The following is a 24,161-nucleotide window of genomic DNA, read 5'->3' on the forward strand; positions in this document are numbered from 1 at the left end:
GATGTGTACCGTAGTTAAAATGTTTTGAAGCATTGTTTTACTGCACGAGGAAAGGCCTGGAGCGGAGGCACCTGGGAGATGCACCGCAGAGAGCACCACTCCCTATCAGCCTCAGATGCCTGGCTGACTCTTATTGTGAGCTTATTTCCTTTTCTGACTGAGGCCACATTTTACAGTCAGTGCTTCTCATTCAGCTTGGTTTCCAAAGTTGCTGAGGATCCACTAAAGAAGAAAAAACAAAACAACAATAAAAAAAAAAAAACTAATGAAAAATAATCATCCATTTCCTTGTATTTCAGAAAGTCAAATAAAAACTGTGTTATTTATCCACATGATGACTGCAGAGATGCCGGTGGGCTTCTCTGTTTTCTTTCTCTCTCTTTTTTGCTTTTGCAAAGGGCTCACTATGCTCCCTAGACTGCAGCCTTGACCTTGAAACTTGCCTGCCCCAGCCTGCCAGGTAGATGTTTCTGTAAGATGTGTTACTGCACCCGGATTTTCATTTTGCTTTTGGTGGGAATTTCCACCTTCCAGGAAGAGGTGGCTCATTTCTAGTTCTAAGGTTTGTGTTTAAGGAACCTATAAGAATTATTTGAATATTTTGTATGTCTTGAAAAGAGAAATATGAACTGACATATTCAGGTAGTTAGGAGAAAATTATCTACATAAAGGCGTGAAGTGCTGGTAAGAAGTGTCACACACTTTGAAGCACCCGGATGCTTTATAGCTTATGTGTATTTGAAAATAATCAAAGAGTTGAGTCCACACACACACACATCTAACTTTGACTTACCCCCAAACTTTTTGTCACACTGAACTCTTTGTGTACTGCATGTGCTGTAAGGTTGTACTGGGTAATGCAAGGCTTAGTCCTTTTCTAAGACTGTTGATTTTAGTGGCATAGAGGGGACTTTAAAAAAAAATTGTTAAATAAACTGGGCTATTATTAATAGGTTATGATTGCTTTTAAAAAGTGCTAATGTCATTCTATAAACATATGTAGGATATCTAAAGAATCCAAAGTAATAGGAAGACACTGTTACAGATAATCTCTAATGTATATAAGTTACATAGTACCTCCCATTCATTGTGGGAAATTCAGAGGACCCCTTGACACCTCTCTCCCTCTTCAGACTTGTTTGGATGCTCGGCCTCTGTTCCCAGAGCGACTGCATGGATCCCTCCACGACACTCTCTGTATGCCTGCTCTGGGGTCTTTCTTCTGCCTCTCACTTGATAACAAGAGCCTATAATATTGGACCCATGTCTTGTTTAAACTTGAATTGTAGCTCTCACGTCCAGAGTAAAAACTGCATGAATACAGTATTCAAAAGGAAACCTATAGAATGGAAGAAAATACCTGGTTTATGGTTTATATATGTTATGTCATATATATATATATAATGAAGAGTTAACATACAAATATTTATAAGGAGTTCTTGCAAATCAATAGCAAAACAAAACAACAGTACAACTGATAACAGAATTGAAAAATGATACAAGAACTTGCATCAGACATTTCTGCAAGGAAGACATCCAGAGTACCAACAAATATGTGAAGCAGTTGTCAGGGTTAGGGTTAGGGTAGGGGTTAGGGGTTAGGGTTAGGGTGAGCTAGCGCTCACACCTGTCAGTATGCAGGTCATCAGAAAACAAGGGACAAGTGATGGAGAAGATGCGGGAGACTAGAGGAGCCTTGCACACTGCTAATGGGAAGAAAGATGGTGCAGTCACCATGGAAAACAATGCAGAGTGGCCTTGGGATATTATAATACATCTGCTATAAGACTCACTGATCTCTCCTCTATGTATTTATCCAAACAGTTGCGTTTATGATATTTTAGAACACTTCCACATTCATTGGAACATTATTCAAAATGGTCCAGAGATGAGAAGAACATATATGTCCATTGACAGGGAAGGAAATAAAAATGGTATATACACACAACAAAATACTGTACAGCCTTGATGAATAGGAAACTCCACAATATGTGATAACATGGATGTAGCTTGAAGACATTACACTAAGTTAACATCACACCATTCCCCCCCCAAAAATTACATTTCCACTTACATGAGGAAATGTCACATCCACTTACGCAGTCATCTTCAGAGTCAGTGGAGTAACAGTTGCCAGTGGCTGAGGAAAGGAAGGTTTCAGAATTACTAAATCAATAGACAGAAAGCTGCAGTTACGGAAGATGAAGAAGATCTAAAGACCTGCTACATACCATAATATTTGTGTAAAAATTACTCGTTGTGCACCTAAAATGTGTTAAGAGGGGAGATCGCATGTTCAGTGTTCTTGCCACAGTAACAAAAAAAATGTAAAATAATTTAAAATCTGAAAGATCTGTACACTTTTTTTTAAGAAACTGAGAACTACACTGAGAATCCTGCTTTTCCCCTCAAGCCTATCGTTTGGCACTAATGTTGCTGTTGAATAGTTCGTTTGCATTCATTTTTCTTCCACATGAGTCAGAAAATCTTTCTGAGTAAAGCAGGTAGGTGTGAGGCCCAGCCAGAAAGCGGATAAATGAGACGGTAGTCAAATATCTCACTGCAGTCTGCGAAGCTGGAAGCTTTGAGAATGGGGAATGTGCTCCTCTTGGGAATTAACCTGCCTGATTATAGAGAGGCCCAGCAAATTGAGTCCAGGTTCGTCTTCTCGCACAGCTGGCCCTGATTACAGCCCCTCCGCACTCTCGTCTGTACCTGGACATTCCTGAGGGCTCACCCTGAGCACAAGGCTTCCTTACATGTGGCCAAGTGAACTCCATCACGGGCCACACAAGGGAATAAGGAAGGAAAGCCAGCACAGAGCTGAAAGATAATCGCCAGAGCTAGCAAAGTCAACTACATTTGATGCTGGGTAGAGCAGCCACAGATTGCGTAGCCTTACACAGTTAAGGGCTGCTTACCCAGCTAGAAAATCATTCTTCTCTTTGCTTAATGTTCAGAATTAACAACCGACAGAAGACATTTTACATTAATAAATGAAGACTTCCAAATACCTAGTAAATTGAATGAGAAGAAAATAGGGAGCAAAAGTGTATCATGTGGAATAATACAGAATACACAGCTAGAATTTATTTTAATACATTTGCTTTTCAGTTGTTTACATTCACATCTCAAGTAGAAGTAGCCTGGAGTCTATAAAAATTTAAACAAAAAGTGATAGAATAGGCATTTGTGTTTTATGTATTTAGAAGGAAGTTTGCCAGTTTTTCAACAGATAGCAGGCAAAATAATTCACAGGAAGTAACCTGTTGCTTTGTCTGCTCTTTCTCCCAGTTTCCCCATCAGGCAAAAAGAAACTTCTTAAAGTTCAAACACATAATAGTGAAGGACATTTACCCAACATGTAATACTATTTAATACACCGCTTGTAATACACAGGCATTTCAGGTAGTTATGCATGCTTGACATCTCCTGAAACTTTCAGCCGTACAAGAGGAGCTGCTCTTTTGTCCCTAAAATGCACAGGTGCTCTTGGTGCTGAAGCCACTGTGCAGCCAACGCCCACGTGGAACCAACCCTGCCCGTGGAGGTGTCACCAAGTTTAAAGGCATGTGTTTTGGACACGGTGCTCTGTGTGTCTCCTCGACACTAACGTTTGCATTTGTATTTCTTAGAATAAAGTTTACACTGATAAAAATCTCATAAGCATGAAGTTCAGTATTACCTTAAGCACCAAATTTATAACGTGGTATCTTGGTAGCTTTTCTCTCATTGCCGGGACAAATTACCTAACCCCTAAATTAGGGAAGAAAAGCTTTATTTGGCTTACAGTTTGTGGAGGTTTCAGTCTATAATCAGCAGGCTCCAGGGCAGGGTGGCATGGCACAGGGGCATCACTTCAAGGCAGCAGCCAGAGCCAAAAAGGGGGAAGAGAAAGCGTCAATTCCACCTTTATATTGTACACAGGCCACAGCCCCGCTCCAGGGCAGGTGTTGACTCACAGCACCTCTGTGCCCTCTTCTTGCATAGGCTGAGGATATTTGCAGAGTAAGAACCCTGGCTCCCTGCTGAGTCTCTTCCTTAAACTTCTGCAGTGTATCAACAACAGCACATGATAAACTTCGTGGTGAAGGAATAGCTGTTCAGTAACCTTAGGCATAAGCTCACCGCCCATACTTGGGATTGTCATGGTCCCTGCCTCAGTGCTGTGGCAGAAATGACAACCCCTTCATCCTGCTGTTCTGAGGCTGTCCCCCTCTCCAGTCAGGACTCTGCAGATGCTCCCCTGAGTGACCTCCTGTGCTGCTCTCTCCTGACAGCGCCCTCTAGTTCACTTCCGTGACACCTTGCTTCCTCTTGGTTTTCCGTCTCTGGATTTTACCATGCTTACTCCTTTAGCTTTTCTCCTGAACTTCCCTCTCCATGCTGTGACTCCTGAGGTCGGGAGGGTGTAAGTCTGTGGGCCCTGAGAAGGTCGTGCTGTGACAAGTCAGGACTGCAGGCACCAGGGCCCTCTCAGGAAGCCTGCAATAAACATGCTCCCTGGGCAAACTAGAAGAAATCCCCCCATGGCTGGGAGAAGATCAGTAGCTTTGTTCCTTCTCACAAAGGGAGCCTTAAAGGAATGGCTGGACCGTGGTGGACCATGGCACCAGCTGATAGAGATGTCCAGTTTTCCCATACATCATCTTAGAAATGGAGACGGTGCCAGCTGATATCAAACAGGATGGTGATGATGGCCCTTTCCCCCTTACCCTGCTTGGTCTGATGCAGTTTTTAAGAGGATTCTCCTCTGTGTTAAGCGTTTGGCATCTCTCAAAAACCTCTGAAGCGAACCATCCTATGGCGTCAGCTCTGACCCTTCCACTCATGATCCTCCCTGCTGATTGCTGCCTAGTGACAGTGACCTTTTACAGTGGGGTGCCCGGGCTGCAGCCCCAGACCCGCTTCCTCGTCACAAAGCACCAGCGCTACAATGAGTCTGAGTACTGAGGTTTTAGTTTAGAGAAAGCAGCTGTTACTCCGGGCGTGCCGCTGGGGTGAATCCGCTCCTGTGAGGACAGAGAGGGTTCTGGGACCCCACTATGGACAGAGCCATAGCTTCCCCACCACGGACCTAGCCTGCTCCTCCTGCGTTCAGTTTGTAAGTGTGTCCGCAGACAGAAGGAACCTGAAATCGCTTCCTTGTGATCAGCTAAGGCAGGACTGATGTTTTATGACTGTTGGTAGAAATTCTTCTTTTTCTCAGATCCTTGGGAATTTCCTTTTTTTCTTTTTGTATTGGGGATTGAACTCACAACCTCATGCTTGCCAGTCAGGTGCTTGTGCCACTGAGCTAAATCCTAGGGAACTTCAAACTGATGAACTCCTCTAGGTACCTGCACTCAGATCACGGCGCCCTCCTAATAGTGGGGTTTGTTGCTAAGTGAAATAACTGGATCCAAAGTTGTAACAAACAAACACAGCAAGTGGCTCCTTCAGAAAGGCATTATTTTGGGAGCTGAAAGGTCAGTGGCCCTCTAATGGAAATGTCACCTCCCTGAATTTATTAAGCCAGACTTGGGGAAGTTAAGTAACTGCCTGTCTTCCTTCCGACAGCCTGGGGGCCGTGCTAATTATTATTTGTGTACGGGGAGTTTTCCTCCAGACAGACAGTGGGACTTTCCCCTTCAGGGTCTGCTTCTCCCAGCTCCTGAAGGCCAAGATGGGTCGTCAGAACTTTGGGGGCCACAGTACTTTTTAGATCTCTGGGCTGCAGACATGATTTTACATGTAAAGCTAGAGACCTGAGCTGTTGAAACTTAGGGTTTCTGTGGGTTTGTGAATGATGGAAGCCAGTATGGAATTTTCCCCCACAGAATTCAGTCCAGTCTAGTATTTTGATAGGCTCGATACCAAAACTTTTAGTACACAGAGTACATTAATAAAAGCCCATCTCTGACATCATTTTTCTAACATGTTTCAATAGCTGAAGTTTTTATTTTAGTTTTATTGGCTTCCTTTCTTCGTAGACTCACTTCCATTACTCTTTGGAGATTTGCCTATTGTAAATTAAACTTGAACTCTGGCTCGCTGGTAATTGTTGAGGTGACGGTTTCCAGTAACTGAACTCGGCTGGGAAACAGATTCCTGGGGCCTTTAAAAAGGCTGACCCTGTGACTTCGGATAACTCTTAATTGAAGGAAAGTATTTTAGTCCTCAACAAATAAGACAAAAGACAGATTGGCAGAATTCAGGACCCTAGGATAAAGTTAGAAACTAGTGGTTGGTAAGGAACCAATCAGGAAGTGAGAGTTCAGAATTGAAAAATCCTCGAGAAATAATGCAAGATGTAAAATAATGTAAGTGTATTAATATACTTATTTTTTGGCCTGAAAATTCCATTCATTTCTAATGAGCTTGCCTACAAAATGTAAAATAAAAAGATTAGAAATTCACCATGCAACGTGAATTTCACATAAAGTGCAACGGCTGAATTTAGGCAGTGACAGGTGACTAGTCCAGCTTGGAGTGCATTCTTCCCATATGTGACAGTGAGCTGACCTCTGTGTTGGATGACCCCAAGCTTGTCCTGAATCCCTCTAGGAAGTAGTGACCATTCATTTAACTCATCTCTTTTTACAAAATTTAATATGGGTTTCCGTTCATGCACGAGACACCACACTTCATACTGAATTGTGCACTCCTGGAACTGTTTCAACCCAACCCAACCTTGACTCAGGCTGCTACCGCGTTTCCCCATGTATTTCTGTTGAAGCCCTGCTCTTTGGCACTATGGAAAATATTTGTGGAAGTCATTTGTCTTTTTGTACTCGTTTCGTGTGAGCTTATGATGAAAATTTCACAGAAGCAAACATTTTGAAAGAAGAACCTACTTAATTACACACATTAGTTCAGGGACATTTAACTGATCTCCGAGGAACATTTCACTTAGAAGATTCCCTGCATGCATTTGTCACACAAACCTGCCGTGGGATTATTTCAGACGTGCTACTGGGCATGAGCCAAACGGCCTTTCACTGCAGCTGAGTTCCCCAGGATCCCAACGAATTAGTGAGGGATATACTCACCTCAAAGTTCTGATGGAACTTTTAGCTTGCATGACCACCTAGTTACAATGTTGAGTTGTTTTGTATGTACTTGTTTCCATGGAACTTTGCAAGTACATGAATAACTCTACAGATACACATCTTTGGAATGAAACCTGTCTTAAATTTAAAATTATGCATCCTTGAAGGAATCAATTTATTTTCCTACTTCTCCAACTTATGGCTGTAAAAGAATTATAAAGTTAAAGGGAGTGACATCAGTAAGGTCACAATCAGCAGTTGTCTTGGTGGGTTTCGGCATCTGTAATGTTAGGGTTAGTTTGCCGAGTCTTCCACAGGGTGGCGGTAGGACAGCACAAAATGCGACCCGTGAAGCCACTTACAAGTCCAAGCAGAAAACTATTCTACAGCCAGCGAGACTGCTGTAAAATTTAACCATTTCTTTGTCTCCAGGTGTAATAAACTTAATGGGGTCAGTGAAGTTAGAAGTCTTACTTCATAATTACCTAAAATGTAGAGAGTAAGGCAAATTCATCAGCGAAACAGCACCCAGGAAACAATAATCTTCATATATTTCAAGTGTAAATTTTGAGAGACTTTTATTTTACCCAATGAAGTTTACATTTATAAAATAATTTCAGGAAGTAGTGAAATGATGCATGTAACTTATATATCGCTAAATATATGTGCGAAAACATAAACCTAAGAGAAGAAATACCTGAGATCTGTAAGGCTTTGGAAATGCTATAACAGTAAGGGAACTACATACACTGGGAAAGAAACGTTGCCCTCTTACGTCTTGTAATTTTAGGAACCAACAGGAGAAACGTTTCAGAAGAATGCCGAGTCCTTAAGGATGTCTGCTGCTTGGCAAATGACAGTTGATGGAAGAGGTGCAGATTAAACATTAATAATATGCGGGTGTTTGTCATTTAACAAACATAAAACATTGCGCTTCAAATGCAGCGGAGTGTGTGTTTTCACTCCCAACTCTGATGGCAGATTCTTAATTTTGACAGCTCTGAGAGGTCCATTTAGACAACCGTGGGAGTTAGGTGAAGCTTTTGTACTAAGTCAGATAAAGCAGTGAGTCTTTTTCACATTTGGTTGGAGAGTGTAAGGGGTTAAGTTCAGTGTGTGTTTGGACTGTTCAGTACCATTAGTCTAATCCACAATACAGCTTCTCTTTCTACAAGTGCTCGCCTTCCAGAGCACAATATAATAATTCCAGGTACTCTGCCCTGTTTCACACAGACAAGTGTCTGGTGAACGTGTTCCACTGTAACACTGTCGCTGGGAAGGGAACAATAGGAACCGCTGCCCGCTACCTGGACATCCAAGGCAGGTGTCCCCAACATTTGTACAGGACCTACCCAGTGCTTAAAGAAGCACCTGGAACGTTTTCCTGGTTCCAGGACTGATCATGGAAGATATAGCAGTTAAATCGAATGGTCAGTTTGTTGTATGAAAATTCCCAAACCACACCATGCCAAACCAAACAGAAAGGAAGACTCTTCGCCCTGAGGAGATTGGAAGACAGCGTTTACTCTTTACACCAGCGGACTGTTATGGGATAATTCCTCAAAGGCCACAGCACTGAATGCAGAAAAAGTTTAGTTTATATAGAATTTAGAAGTGGGAGGTACAAAGCAAGTGATGACAAAATATTGCATAATTGGTTACATACATTGAGTCACATGTGATAGGCAGGCTCATCTTGAAACAAATGAATTATTTATCATAATATGGAAACACTCAGGGAACAGGGGAGGGGCCCTACAGAGTGAGCACAACTAAAGGCGTTAGCTTCATATGGGCACATTCTGGGGAGGGGCCCTTGAATTAGCTCAGAGTGCCTTAAGGTACAGACAGTTACTCTGACTGAGTGCTCAGCAGAGGTGTGCAGCTGGCTGTAGACACCGTCAAGGTTAGTTGAATTTAGCAGAAACAGCAGAACAGAAACTTGGTCACAGACCTCTAGCACATGGTGAAATACCTATCAGTTTGGTACCTTATAAATGCATTCTTACATTATCATTGTGCCCCAACAAGTTAGAGGGGTCTGCCTGCTTACAACAGTGTTTCCCATAGGAATGAGCTCAACAGGTGAGTAGCAACACGACTTAGAAACACATAGGCAGCCCTGCCCCAGTCAAGAAAAGGAAAGTGTTGCGTTTTGAGGGAGAATTCCTAGAGACAGTAGAAAGAAAGAGAAAAAGGAGACAAACACAGGAAGGCGAGAGCTCCTACCCTCAAGAGCCACCGTCTGCCGCCAACCTAGACCTGGTCATTTGTCCTGAACAAGTTTGAAGTGACTCAGACTCAGGCTTGTCTGCTACGAGATGGGCTCCTGCATGAGCAGCTCCATGGAACCCAGAGGCTCAAAACAGCGACTTCCCGTGCTCCTCGCGGAGGTCAGGGCTGTCGTGATGTGTGTGGTTGTGAGCAACCAAAGAGAAGCAGATGGGAATCTCTTCTTAGATATGCGCCGTGTTCTAATGTGCAAAAGCTAAAATCAATGAAACCTTTAGAAATGTCAGTTCAGAGGGTCAGTCCACATCCCCGAGGAAGGGGCTGGGCGTTTAAAATACATATCTATGCCAGCAGCTTTTCTAGAAAGTGACACTAACATCACCATCACACAGGTGCATCTTAAGTATTTCTGTGGTGTGAAAGAAGCCAAACCCTTCCTAAAATGCCCTAAGCAACTCGCGTGGCCTTTCTGTATATGCTTCCGTCACAGTTCCCCATGACTAGGGAGGATCATCTGCGGAGGCTGCCTGTGAGGGCGACAGGCTGAGTCCTGGGAGGGAGGTGGGACTGCTGAGCCAGCTCAGTGCAGGACCCCCAAGTGCTCCTGTAAGTTTGGTGTCTGCTTCTGGCAGGCTGTGAGGGGTCCCTTGGTGCCTCACTGAACTCTTTACTGAACTCGGATTTTCTTCTCATAGTAAATGACCCTGAAAATTTGCTTTTCTGTATTTGTTTTGTTTTTTGCTGTTTTGCCTTGCTGGGTTCATTCCTGTGTTTCCCCTTCACCCAGGTCCGTGTGTTCACCTTTTCCGTTGGTCAACACAATTATGACCGAGGACCCATCCAGTGGATGGCTTGTGAAAATAAAGGTAACGTGCTTTTCTGGCTGTTTTTTATTAGAAGAAATATCCTGGCCATTGTTGGTGGGTCTGTGTTATCATTGTACATAACCTACAGTTGTGAATAGCTTTTATCAGAATTGAAGCAGAAATACAGTTCTCAACATGCTCTCCATAGAGAAAACACATCACAGATTTTGACATTTGTATTACATTTAAAAACATTTCAGACATCTGATCATAATATCATAAACTCATAAAAAAGATACATTACATTGAATGATACTCAGTAATGCGTAACAGATACAATTTTATGTGGAGAATTAGGAGTAAAGAATACCTGAATTTTGTGTCATTTATATGGACTATGTGATGTGTTTATTTGTTTTGTCTGAGTGGCTGAAAATGTCTCATACAATTGTAGATAATTTAAATTTCACTCAGGGAGCCCATATTTCCTTTGTACTTAGAAAAATTATAGTGTTTGAAAAATAAAGTATGAAACCATAGCAACAAGAGAAACCTGAATATACTCTGAAAGTTTTGTTTAGACAGATATTTTATAAACATATAATTGTATCACTTTCTCCATCTTTAATAATTCATTCAGTGAAAAAATATTTCAGTGATGCTAGTTTTCTTACTTTTACTAAAGGATATTTTGTGCTAAGAAAATAGTATCATTTTTCAAAAAGCTTGTGCAGTTATTGGTAATTTTCTTAGTCAAACATTTTCTGAATTAATTTGTCTTTATATTTTTGTTTTGTTCAGTTTAGGAGTGAAAAGAAAATCCTTTTTCCCTACAAAGAATAAAAAGATTTTTGTGGCTGCTTATTAAGATATAATATTTACATTTATAATGTATGTGTATTTCAGGTTATTATTATGAAATTCCTTCCATTGGAGCCATAAGAATTAATACTCAGGTATGATTACTTAAGTGTTATTTAAATTATTTGTTCAAAATTCAAAAAAGATTCTTTTCTAATTTGAATGTATTCAATATGCTGAAGACAGCTGAAAATGAAAAGAAAGCTCCGTAATATTCCATGTACTAAAATAATACGTATCATAGCAATATATTGGTGTTTTTGATTAAGATTCCCACTAATTCCAACTATCCAAAATTCAAGGTAAAAAATCAGTATGAGTTAGAGTATCAGAATCCTGCTTTTCTCAGATTTAAAAGCAGCATGAGAAATGGGTAAAATCAGACTTTCTAACAGGCTCAGCAATTTGAACTTGATTGTGTTACAAATCATAGAAATGAGTTCTTAACCATTTGAATGCTAAGCAGTCATTATCCTGGAAAAATTTACAAGCCCCTACTTAGAGTGAGAGGCTCGGAGTAACCACGGCAGCTCTGTTTACCTGGTTCACCTGGAGTTCCAAGGGGGCGATTTCTCTGACATTCGGCAGATAGTGTGTCTATTAAGTTAATTTAGCAGAATTCAGTAATTCAGTTTAACTATGTACTACTTTAAAAATATTAATAAATTACTATTTAGAATTACTGCCCAATTTCGAACATAGCTGAAAGTCTTCAAGCTAGAGGAAGCTACTCTAGGTCGCCAGCCTGGCCGTGGGGGAACCAATGCTGAGAGCATTGAATGCCGAGATGGAACAGGACTCCATTTGGGTCCGATGTCGAGACATAGCGCACTGTCTCATTTATTTTTGATATAGAATTATTTTAAATTTGTAATTTAAATGCAGTTTGCAGTTTCAGCCAAGCAATCTGTGATGTGAAAGTGTGAGGCTGCTTTATTGTTTTGAATTTGTTCAGTTTCGCACAGTAAATCCCAGATCCTTCAAAGTTTGGATCAACATGGAAATAGTCAGCAGGAGCACACTTCAGTTAGCACTGGCCCACCTTGCCAAAACAGCAGTCTGCCTTTGCGAGGCCAGAGCTGGAGTAAATATGTTTGTTATAAAGTGCGCCATACGGGGTGCTTCAGAGTAGGTAGGACACCACTTAGGGAGAGCCACAGTGGGAGTCTTGTGGTTATACATTCACTCTCTCAGCAGTTGGATTCTACATTCACAGTTACCTCTGCGTTAACTTTTTTCCTTTGGATATTTTTTTTAAAACACCGAGCCTCCCTGGTTTCAAAGAACAACTGTTTCTTCCTGTGCACACAGGAATATCTGGACGTCCTGGGAAGACCCATGGTTTTAGCAGGAGAAAAAGCTAGAAAGGTCCAGTGGACAAACGTGTACTTGGATGCCTTGGTAAGAGTTTGGAACCTTGCCCCAGAAATTCCACAGTGACTTTCCCTAGACGAATTTCTCCTTTAATCCTCATGGAACGTTTCCTAGAGTTCTTGAATCACAGTCATCTTTGCAAGAATTTAGAGAATGTGAATAAAATCCTAGGTTTGTGTAAAACAGAACCACACATGCTATCTATCGAGAATGTAGAACTTTAAATAGAATCATGAATTTATAGCATTTCAATAACATTTTTAATTTTTAACATAAAAGAATAAAGTCAATAGTCATGTGGAAGACAACCTGTTTCTTCAGACTTCGAACAGGAATTTTAAAGAAAGTATTTTTCAAGTAGATGTCAGCCGGTAGAGAACATGTGTGCCCTGTACAGCCCTAAGGGACTCACTGAAACACACAGGTCTATTCAGTTAGACCAGCAGCCTCTCACCCTGCCCTGAAATCAGTAAAACCTGATCACCTCTCTATATACAGTCCCTGCTTTTGATTCACACCCGGACATCTTTATGGAGATATGAGTTGATTAGTCCTGTGTTCATTAAGAGATACGTGTTAAACTGGCCATCGAACAGTTGACATTTCAGCACAAAGACCGTCATACTTTGCAGCAGCTGCTGTCTGCTGCGGGACTTCCTGGAAACATCTGTAGACATTTCTGAAAAGGATTTGTAGCTGGCATCTAATGGGTGAGGATCAGGGGTGCCCCTTAATATCCTGCAATGCCAGGAGCACCCCTTTCCTTAGCCAACACAAGATGTGATCCAGTCAAGGTCTTAAGTAGCCCAAAGTTGAGAAATCTTGCTTTGATATGATTTTGTTTTCTCAACGTGAAAGCAATACATAATTCCATCAGCTAATTTGAAGGGTTTCTTAATGAAATAACATACTAGAGAGAGCCAAAACACTAAGCCCTGCAAAGTCAATGCTGATTCAGTAGTACCCTTTCCCCTAGTTGGCATGCAGTGGTGTATTCATGGCTTCATTCTAAATGTAGTGATGAACCCAAAGGGCAGCATGCAATCCGTTTAGAATTACTTATCGTTTGCTTCTTAGAAAATAAACACACACAGGAAGTTAGAAGAAAATAGGCAGTGTTACCAGCAGCCACGCGTGCTGTGTCAGAGAGAGGGAAGCTCGCTCACCTCCCGCACTAGTGAGAATGGCTCCTCGTGTTCCTTCTTGACGTCACTGGTTTACTTAAGGTCACCTGGTCATCTGCATGTATGGCCAAGATGTTCACTCTCCCAAAGCCCTCACAGGACAGCGCGTATCAGGAGGCAGGAACCCGGGCCTGTTTCCTATGACCAGGAGTTCACTGACCAGAGTATCTGCAGTGCTGGCACGGTCCTTACTGATAGCACAAATGACATTAGGAAATGTCCACTTTGCAAGCTAGAATTAAAATATAATGTAAAGGGCACTCAAGTCAGCTATTCGTAGGCGAAATAGTGTCTTTTATTGACTTAAGAATGATGTGAATCATCATGTATTTAAGATTGATTGATTGGTTGATGTGTGTCTTTTAAAGACAGGGTTTCACTATGGAGTTCAAACTTTGTAGTTCAGGCTGGCCTTGAACTCACAGTGATCCTCCAGCCTCAGCCTCCCCAGTGCTAGGATTACAGATGTGCTCCAGCATACCTGGCTTAAGTTATTTTTATAAATAAATGCACACTGCATGCAGAAAAATCAAAATACTTGTTGTCAAAGTTTACCTAAAAAAAGGTATATCGCAAGATAAGACATAATAAATATAACATGAAATATTCAGTGAGCTCTGGCTTGTCAGAACAAAGAAGTTATACATTTGGAATGAGAGAGGAAGAGGTATGCTTTTAAAATTGTAACATTTTAACTGTAGATATGAGTACAAGTCAGTTTGCTGTGATACTGACTAAAATTTGGAGATGCAGAAGGGGTCCTACAGGGGTCACCTTTGAGGTAATACGACAGACCATCTGAAATGAGACTAGGCCAGCACTGTGGAGACTATCGATGTGTGTGGAAAAAGTGAATAAAATATATAGAAGACTTTTAAGAGTGGACTCTAAAACACAAAAACGAAATCCCAGGGACAGTGAACTTATTTCTGTTTCGATTCTCTGAAGTTGTTCCATGTCCGGAGACAGGGTTCCATTTTTGGTCCACTTGATGAGTGGAAGGGTAGTTCCACATTGTCTGGAGTCTAATGTCAGCACCTAGAATCTCATTTTAGGGTACATATGACCTTTAGAAGCCTGTTTGGGTATGTTTTACAGATGCAAAAGTCATGGAAAGACAAATATTATGTCCATATATACCTTCTCTTATATCATGGTTACATTTTTAAAACTGCACAAATAAATTATAACTCAGATAAAGCTCCCTGAAGTAATCTTCACTTGCTTCTCTTTTGGGTAATTAGGATTAATCTATATCCTCACATTATTGAGGTGGCAGGTTTTTGTTGAAAATTTTAACTTGTGTAATTAAGAATATTTTTGTTGACCTCCTCTTAAAACTAAATGGGAAGTTAATGTGTATCATCATGCACCTGCCTGATAACTTGTAGTTGTTTCTCCACTTTCTTTGTCCCAAATAATTTTGTCTTGTGCTTGTAGAATCCTTTTTATGATCATCTCTACTCTCTAAATTGGTTTCCACTGTTTTGGGGGTTCAGTGGGCACAATTACACACCACAGCCTTTTGGGGACATTTCCTTCGTAAGATCGTGCTGTTTTTAGAATCGAAACAGAGTTGGTGACGTTTTGATTTGAGATTTTTTTTTTCCAGAAGATTACTAAAATTTTGCCAGTGTGGCAAATTCACTATTTTCTTAAGAAGTGATTTTGTTGCAAATGCATACTATGAAATAGTAATGAGTGTTATGCGCGCACACACCCACACAGGCACACACAATGACCACAGATGTCAATAAGAAAAAATAGCTGCTAATACTAATCTCAATGGATTCATTTAATACATGAAATTATCCACACGGTGACTAAGAGTGGCATGACTTTTGTTATGCTAAAATTGCTCAGAGCTAGGATTTCTTATGTAATGATTTCAGGTCTTTGTGTATTATTTTGTTTGGTCAAAAACTTTTATTTCCTTTGCGAAAATATTTAGAAGTAATATTTCTTCATTTAAATGAGAGTGTTTATCTAGAATAGTCTAGAAATACAGTATCAATAGTATGTTTCTATGTGTGTTACTCAATTCATTCGTGATATAGTATGAAACTTTTGGTGTAGGATGGAAAATTTAAGAATGAAGCCACACAAAAGGAACTAAAATCATTTAAGATAATATTTTAATACCACTGTGAGTGTGGGGGACCCTGATCATAGATGAACGGGGTCATTAAGAGAAAAGACTAGGGCTGGGGATTTAGCTCAGCAGCATAAGCACCTGCCTTACAAGCAGGTGGTTGTGAGTTCGATCCCTGGTACCAATGAAAAAGACAAAAAAAAAAAAAAAGAGAGAGAGAAAAGACTAGGTATGGGTAAGATAACTGATAACTAAAGCACCTAGAGGCTGTGCGTCATTTGTGTAAGATGATTTTTTTTGTTTAAGTTATTTACAGTGCTCATTTAGAATATTATTTTAGGCATTACCTTCTTAAATAATTGCATAATGAGTTTTATTATTCCTAAGACCCTTAAAAAGTAAACTAACAGATTTTAAAAGTTATTACTATTCTGCTTGCTTTTTATGCAGTAATTCTGAGTTGAAGTCTGAGTTACCAGGCTAATGCAGAAGGAGAAAACTTCGAGGGAAGCTCATCTGTCTTTTCTCCCTGTCTATTTTAGGAACTGGGGCTTGTCATTACTGGAACTCTTCCGGTCTTCAACAGAACTGGCCAGTCTGAAAATGAGACCAATTTGAAGGTTAAAAGTTCATTGATAAAATTAATAATAATAAATGATAACCGGACACTGCAGCTCAGCGCGGCTCAGATGTTTCTCTAAGGAGATCCGCCCAGGGCCACTGTAGTGAGGCCAATGGCCCTGCTGCCCATGGAAAGCCACCTGGGAAAGAGGACGCGGGTCCCATCCCCGCCTCCTCCGGGCCGCAGTCAGAGTGCCCTGTGGGACTGTGTCCCGTGAGGATGCGAAGCAGGCTCGTGAGTTAGGACATGACAAACGGACGATGATTGTATGCACACTCTTGAAATCTACTTAAGATGCTCGTGCGGTTCCGAAAAACACAGCGATGTGTGCAGCAGATGTGCAGAGATACACGTAGCAGCCCTTACCCTTCTGACTCCCAGAGAGTAGATTTTTTAGTTATCTTGTAACTTACAGATCAGATGAGTGAGTTTTTTCCCATTTTCTCAAGCTATAGGAAGAATACTTCATGAATTTCATGGAAACACTCAATTTCTACAGCACTGATAAGACTGTCAATGCAATAGCATGCTACCTCTGCCCGTGCTGTGTAATTATTACAAACTACCTTGTATTTGTTTTCTTATTTGTTAAGTACTTTTGATTTAAACTCAGGATTATACTGATATTTCCTGGCTTGATTCCAAATGATAAACTGCAGAACTTGTATTTTTTAATACTAACCACTTTATAATGTGGGTGATATTCCTGACTTGGGGGAAGTTTATGGCCTAATGAAGCCCTCTGTGCTTAAGGACTGTCCATTCAGTTATAAATCTCAATCGAATTCCTTGTTTTAATAATATAGCTATATTAAACACTAGTCATTTCTCTTTGGGGATCATTATGTTCTTAAACATCTCTTAGTTCCAAATACTGGAGCTCAGAGAGGGTAGTGTCTAAATCCTTCTCATACATCTTCAAAATTTTTATCCTGAGATATGGCTTCATTAAGTACTTGGGTTGCCCAGGTTGAGTTCGAACTTTGTACATCTCTGCATTTTAAATTCAGTCATCAAGATTTCACGTAAGTTAATAAGGATGATAAAATTACGGAAAACAAAATGGATAATCCTTTTAAATTTGACAACAGAGGCCCCTCAGTTTCACGTAAATGTAGAGAAGTGATAAACATATACCATGCCTGCAGAAATAGGTACACTTGATATTAAATGTACTAACTTCTTGCTGTCTTCCCACAGAACCAGCTGATCCTGGGTGTGATGGGTGTGGACGTTTCCTTGGAAGACATTAAGAGGCTGACACCACGCTTTACAGTAAGATGCAATTACACTTTTGATGTCCTTTCCTGGTTCTGATCTGTGGACTAGTTTACTTGTCTATGGGGTATTTAAGTAATTCTGAGAAATTATGTGCTATAAACCCAATGAAAAACTAAATGCTTAAAAAAATCCTCAAAATAACATTGTTAGTAAATAATTTAATGAAAGATTTTTGTAAAGAAATAACACATTTCTGATGGTGGCTTAGGATGTTTATAAATGCTTTTTGATTTCTTTCCAGCTGTGCCCCAATGGCTATTATTTTGCAATTGACCCTAATGGTTATGTTTTGCTGCATCCGAATCTTCAGCCCAAGGTAGGTGTCTAAAGTGTTCACAGTGAATTGTATTTTGTAAAATTAGAGGTTAAGGCTCTTATTAGGTTGTCATTGTAATATCACTTTAAAGCCTTAAATACCAAACAATGACCCGCAGTGTGGCTCGTTTCCTTGATGGCCCCACAGTTGATAATATATTACAGTGGGTTAAAGGGTTCTATTTTTTCTTACCAATTAGCTGAGCTGATATTCTTTGTGCAAAGATTGCCACCATCACCCCCTGGGCTTCGTTTTCATAAATCCCGCTTGCTGATTCGATCCTAGCCGTGTGACCTTGGCTGCCATGGTCACCGTGTCCCTCATCGTGTCTTCTCTTCCCGCAGTCACCTCAGCTTTCCCTCTGCTGGGTCCTCTGTCCCCTCTGGGCAGGCTTGCAAAGACAAGAGCCCATTTCAGGAAGCAAAATCTGTGCAGGGAGCTTCAGATTTGGACAGTGTTTTTACTCCACGGGTTAATCTGGAAATCCTAAAATTCCACAGATCAACCCATTTATCCTCATCTTTATGCCCATTTTCCAAAGACACAAAATGTTTCCCTGAAGTACCTCAGCCAGCTTTTCATTAGTTCTGGACGAGGCATTACTGGCAAAACTTATTTAGCTGGCTGTGAAATTAGACAAAATCTTATACAATTGCATTTTTATGAACATGTCTGTGTTCTCCTTGAACTTTGAAGGCACTTTACACCATGCAGACTTCCCTCTGCCTGGCCCTCCTCTCAGTGATGAGTACTCAGTGTTAGTCATGCTTTAGAAGGCACAGGAGTGTGCGTGCACACACACACACACACACACACACACACACACACTCGTGAGCCTGTGTCATTTAAGTATTATTCAAGAGTTAAGAGCCATTGATACTACGTATAAGACCATGTCAAATGCAGCTAATCATTTAATATATGCTACATAAGATTATGTGTTATAATTCACGTCCCTATTTTAATTCTTCCTACCTTTGACTTACCATCGGTTACCATCCATTTGCCTCATGATGTAGCTGCTTGTCACCCTTCATCATTGTTGAGTACACTGCTGTCATAGAAATGCACCCTCGCTGATCTCGTGCTGTCCTGTCAGGCGTCTGAAAAGCAGGTCACATTAAAGTCCTACTATACAGCAGTTGCTTATGGCCAGCTAATCACTCTAGACTTCATCCTATAGTTGAAAACATTTATATTTTTAACTAAGAAGGCTTAAAGTTTTGCATTATTTTTGGCCTTTATTCATTAACAGTATTTTAAATTATGTTTAATCTAAAAGCAATAAAAATGTCATTTGTTGAAACATACAAAAAATCCCTATTTTTCTGATTGTAGTCCTTAACCTCCCCCTACAGTCACTAAAATATATCACAGACAGAAATTAGTAATGAGAGAAATACATGTACAGTGGAGACATATAAAGCCATCATCCAGTGGTAATAACAGTTTAGACTATCTTCATGATAAAAAAGGTAATAATCTAAAAAAGGTTTTCCCCCTTTACCTCCTAATGACAAATATTTATATAGAAAATATTTTATTGCTGTTTGAATGATGTTAATACATATTTCACTCATTTGGAGTAATCATTTCACTAAATTCATAAGATCACAAAGAAAATATAAATTTTATAGAAAGATTTATGAAAGGCTAGGTTACATTAACTTTTCTCATTTTAGTGTGGATTTTATTAAAAGAAGGATGCAACAAAAAAAATTTCAAAAAACACTGTCTGAAAATTACCCAAAGAAAACAAGTCTGAGTAATCAGCATGCTATTTTTTTTTCTGAATGTGTTTTGAATTTTCATCGTTAATGTGATAAACACGGCCATTTCTATTTTATGGTGAAAGTGCACGTTTATGCAAGAGTCTCACCAAACGGTGATACAGGTGATGGAGAAATTCAGAGAGAGTCAATATAGTAGCCGATGCTACATAACAAAACACCTCTTTCATCAGTAATTCATGGATACAAATGAAGGAAAATAAAGCCACATACATTGTGCCCGTTATTATCTGACAAGGTGAAAATATAATGCTTTGCAAGTGTGTGTTCCTCGCTAAATATCTTACATATTTCTTCCAGATAATATAATCCTATTTCAAAATATTTCATTGTCGTGTTGTGTTTTGTAAAAGGTAGCCCAAGTGCCCTTTAAAAAGTCCAGGATATCAGTAAATGATAAATGCTTTTTACACAGCTAACTTTCTAAGGCATCATTATTTCATCAGTGTTACTATTACCTGCAGGGCCACATTTTGGATACTGTAGCATTATGTATCACGGCTTATCTCAAAATGCATTTTATAGTCTTCCCTTTTTCCTTAAAAATAACCAGATCTATCTACTAGGTATTTCATTTTGGCCAATTCTGATATTTATATTTATTGAAAAGGGAATTATGAATAACCTGTGTTTTAGAAGGAAACACTAAAATGAGTCTACAGAAATATGGTAGAATTTGCCATTAATTCCATCGATACATTCGATGCCTCTGCAGGATACTAAGGACCTTGTTTAGATGTGTAAGGCTTTTTAATATATAATAATTGTTGAATGTATGTAGGCTGCTAGGACAAAACAACAAACACACAGCAGTAAGGATGGAGAACTGGTTTGTAGACAACAGAAAGGTCCTGGTCCCAGTCCTAAGGCGGGGAACCTGCAGGGCACGATCAGCGGCTCCTCGCTCTGCCGTGAGGGTGGACAAGGTGCAGGGGCTGAGCTCCAGCTTTTTTGTTTCTTTGGTTTTGTTATGTGGCAGCGGGACTCGAACTCAGGCCTTGTGTATGGTAGGCAAGCCCTGCCCACCGACCCCATCCCCAGCCTTCCCGCTTGCTCCCTGGGGCAGCAATCCCCTCGGTGAGACCTGGGCTTCATCAGGGTCACTTCGTCCAGGTACCACCAGCACAGCTGGGGTTTGAGGTGCACCCAGGACATTGAGGGGGACATTGATAGTGTGCATTTTAGTCTGCCTGTCTGTCTGTCTGTCTCTCTCTCAATATGGAGGAAATTTTATAGTCAGTGTATCTTTCCTACTTCCACAAATACATTTCCAGAATAAAATACACAAATAATAACAATTGTGTCTCTTCAAAGTGATTTGTACTGACTTAGCATTTTTATTCTCTAAAATAGTTTTAGACTTTCATTTTTAACAAATTAGTTCATCACAAGCTTTTATGTTGCGTCACGTATTTTGAACTCCGAGTGCATCAGTTAGATCTGTTTGTGACGGAGCAGACATCTGAGCCCGAAGCCCGCCCCGTGGATTAGTGGTGTGATGACTGCCATTTCTCTGTCACTTCAGCCTATTGGTGTGGGTATCCCAACAGTTAATTTAAGACAAAGAAGACCCAATGTGCAGGTAACTGAATGGGGTGGATGCGGCAGTGCTTTCAAATTGCTAAAACAGAATTGAGATCAAGCTTTGCTCTTAAAGCTTCCAGTTGAAACTGCCTCTCCTGACTTTGGGCTTCTAGAGCATGAGAAGGAAATTAGCATCAGCTTCCAATAAACTGAAGCAAAAATGTGCTAATGGAGTGGGGTGCGTTAGCTCACTAAGACTGCTAAATAAATAGTGTAATAATCTTAACAATCAGACTAATCATCATGAGACGGCTTCTAAAAAAGAAATCTGTTATTAATGATTACGAGATTCATGCCAATCCATGTGATCCTAACAATTTGCTGGTAACGTTGCCTTTACGTGCAAATAAAACTACAATTTCAGTGTGGTAAGTTCCGTAAATCAGAGATTTTAAACTAAAATATTCTTGAATTTCCACAAGTGTAATTGGAGTTTAACAGTTAGAGAAATGTCTGTACTGTAAATTAAAATTGTTCAGATAAGAAATACCAAGACTTTTTACTGCCTGACAAACTGATTGCAAAGCCTTTTTCTCCTTTGACAACAAAATGTAAAAGTTACTCTAGGGATGTGGATTTATTTTCTACAGCTTCGTAAATAATTTCAGAATTCCAGAGGAAGTCGGACATTATTTAAGATTTCCTACCATTTCCTGGAAAAACAAAACATTGTTGGTAACTAACACAGGAGTAGCACTGTGCTAAGCAGCCATGGCAAGGCCTCACTGGCTGAACTGGACTCTGGTCCGCTTCTGCTGGAAGCCGGCTGGGGACCCTCGCGCCGGGCCGGTCCCAGAGCCCTCTGGGTGCCTCCCACGCTGGTGTCTTCATCTGGGAAGCAGAAGGGAGCGCCCTGTTCTCTTCCTGCAGTCCATAAATTTGCGTGTGAGTCTCAGTCCTGTCTCCTGCGAATTCTGATTTAATTTAGCTTCCGAATCAGTTAGAGCTTCAGAGGTTTTCTTAAAATAGCAGGGGCCCAAACTAGAGGACACGCTGGTGCCCTTCCGGCTTAGAGCTTCTTTGGCAGTGAGAATCTCCTCTGGGTCTTTTATGACTTCTGTAGAGATTAAAATCATACACGTGCCCTTCTGAAGGTATTAAACTTCCGTTGCTTTCCATGCATGCTGCTTTGATGTTTACCTTCAGTTATACTTTTTAGTGGGGTTTTTTGGTTTTTTTTGTAGAAACCTCAAATATTGCATCTAAAAATTATGATATAATTAAAAAATATAGAACAAATAATGCCTTACTTTGTTTTTGTTTTCATGCTAAGGAAATCCCAAATGGAAAACTAGCAACCACATAAGACCTCTCCGTTTAGGGGATATTTTTGAAGTGTTAAGTATTAGAATGTCACTGATTTAATTATCTGAATTCTAAAATTTATCATTGTGTTTTCCCTTTTATTTGAACACATGATCACATTATTATATCAGTTGAGATCCAAACTTCGTAACTAGGAATGTTAGGTGCTTAACCTTGAATAACAAACACATGGTGCACTTTGTGTCCAAATGGAGTACTACTCTGCCATAAAGAAGGATAGGCTTGAATAATCTGTGGGCAAGGGGTGCACACTCTGAACATTTCCTGAAAAAACAAAATGTTGTTGACAGCTAACACAGAAGTAGTACCATGCTAAGAACAAGTGAGATGAATTAGACACACAAGCTTAACTATTGCATCCTTTCTCTAATATAAGAAGCCCAAACTATAAACAGAGACCAAATAACAGGAAATAAAGAGATAGATCTTTTGCAAAAGGAAGAGGACCCCGAATGGAGGGAAAAGGAGCGAGAACAGGGCTAAACAATCGATCCCTGTTGTGTACAGGGACCAGCTCCCGGGCGGAAGGTAGCCATTATACACTGTGGTCACATATTACTAAAAAATGAAAAGCAGTGAAAAAAATTCAACAGGAAGTCACAAAGCATGAGGAGCCCAGAGGAACTAGGCGCAGGAGTGTTTCTGTTGATTGTAAGCCAGCTTTAAATTTCCGGTGCCTCTGTCTATGAGAGTGGTCAGCTGATCCCACTGAGATGCACTTTGCGCCTGAGATCTTCCGTCCTGATTCCCTTTGCTCTCTGTGTCTTCGTGTGCTGATGGGGACGTGGCCCGTGCTGCCCTCCCTCCCGGTCACGCCCCTCCCCTGCACGCCCTTTGCCTCTGGTCATGCTGTGCACTGCCCATTGCATGCGGCTCCATATCCTCATTCTGGCTTTTACTTTATCATTTGGGTTATTTTGATGTTGTCTTGCACTAATCACTACATTTTTTATGCTGGTGTTAGATCGTTTGTGTGAAGTGGTTTATTTTATGAGATTTTAAATAAGCATTTCTGAAACAGTAAACTGTCATTAATGACTTTCTGGGTTTTATTTTATAAATAAAGGATTTGTAGGGTTTTCAGCAATGGCTTGTGTTTTCTCAGGAACCATGCTCTATTTCAAATGGGCATTTCTACCTAAATGACTTTTCCTTCAAGTGGTCGGGTTTTTCCCTTTGAGAAACATCTAATGCTTACTTTCAGTATTATAGATTCTTCTGATTATAGTAATAGGCTATTTTTAACTCAGACAGACAAGTGACAGTTTTTAGTTACAATAGACAAGTGTGGTTACTTTTAACTGGCTTTAAGATTCATCAAAACCATAAGGTTTAAGTTTGTGTTCCTAAATGGAGATATTACTTGAAAGAAGGGCCATAATTATAAAACAAATACGTGCCACGTATCCTGAAACATACAGTTTACAAATAGGAAATGCTGAGTTTCAGTGTGTTTCAACCGCTGCTGCTACCTTGGAAAGTTTAGTCTCCTCAAACGATGTCAGAAATATTGATGATCTGGACATTTCAGGAGGCTATTATTAGTAAAATTCCAAAGAACCATCCACTCATCCACCGTAATTCTGCATTGATTACTGCTATGTAATTAATGATCAGATTTGGATAATACTTATTTCAATAACTTTTTAATATCTAGTTTCC

The 24,161-nt window shown here is 40.2% G+C and overlaps 1 protein-coding gene across 4 annotated transcripts in view; it reads left to right on the forward strand.

The window, feature by feature from the left end:
- The window catches only part of Cacna2d1 (calcium voltage-gated channel auxiliary subunit alpha2delta 1), a 401,933-nt gene that overhangs the window by 329,737 nt on the left and 48,035 nt on the right, over positions 1–24,161 (forward strand). For 2 of the 4 annotated variants that reach the window (XM_063237508.1, XM_063237510.1), the window contains exons 13-19: positions 10,051–10,129; positions 10,976–11,025; positions 12,242–12,331; positions 16,123–16,200; positions 17,403–17,477; positions 17,725–17,799; positions 21,115–21,171. In XM_063237508.1, the coding sequence (XP_063093578.1) occupies positions 10,051–10,129; positions 10,976–11,025; positions 12,242–12,331; positions 16,123–16,200; positions 17,403–17,477; positions 17,725–17,799; positions 21,115–21,171 (504 nt within the window). The remainder of the gene's footprint in view (positions 1–10,050; positions 10,130–10,975; positions 11,026–12,241; positions 12,332–16,122; positions 16,201–17,402; positions 17,478–17,724; positions 17,800–21,114; positions 21,172–24,161) is intronic. The other 2 variants (XM_063237511.1, XM_063237514.1) reach the window with 1 other exon arrangement.

Source organism: Cavia porcellus, unplaced genomic scaffold, assembly GCF_034190915.1.
Source record: "Cavia porcellus strain 051 isolate PalLab524CR breed Dunkin Hartley unplaced genomic scaffold, mCavPor4.1 scaffold_2, whole genome shotgun sequence".
In the NCBI taxonomy this organism is placed as follows: domain Eukaryota; kingdom Metazoa; phylum Chordata; class Mammalia; order Rodentia; family Caviidae; genus Cavia; species Cavia porcellus.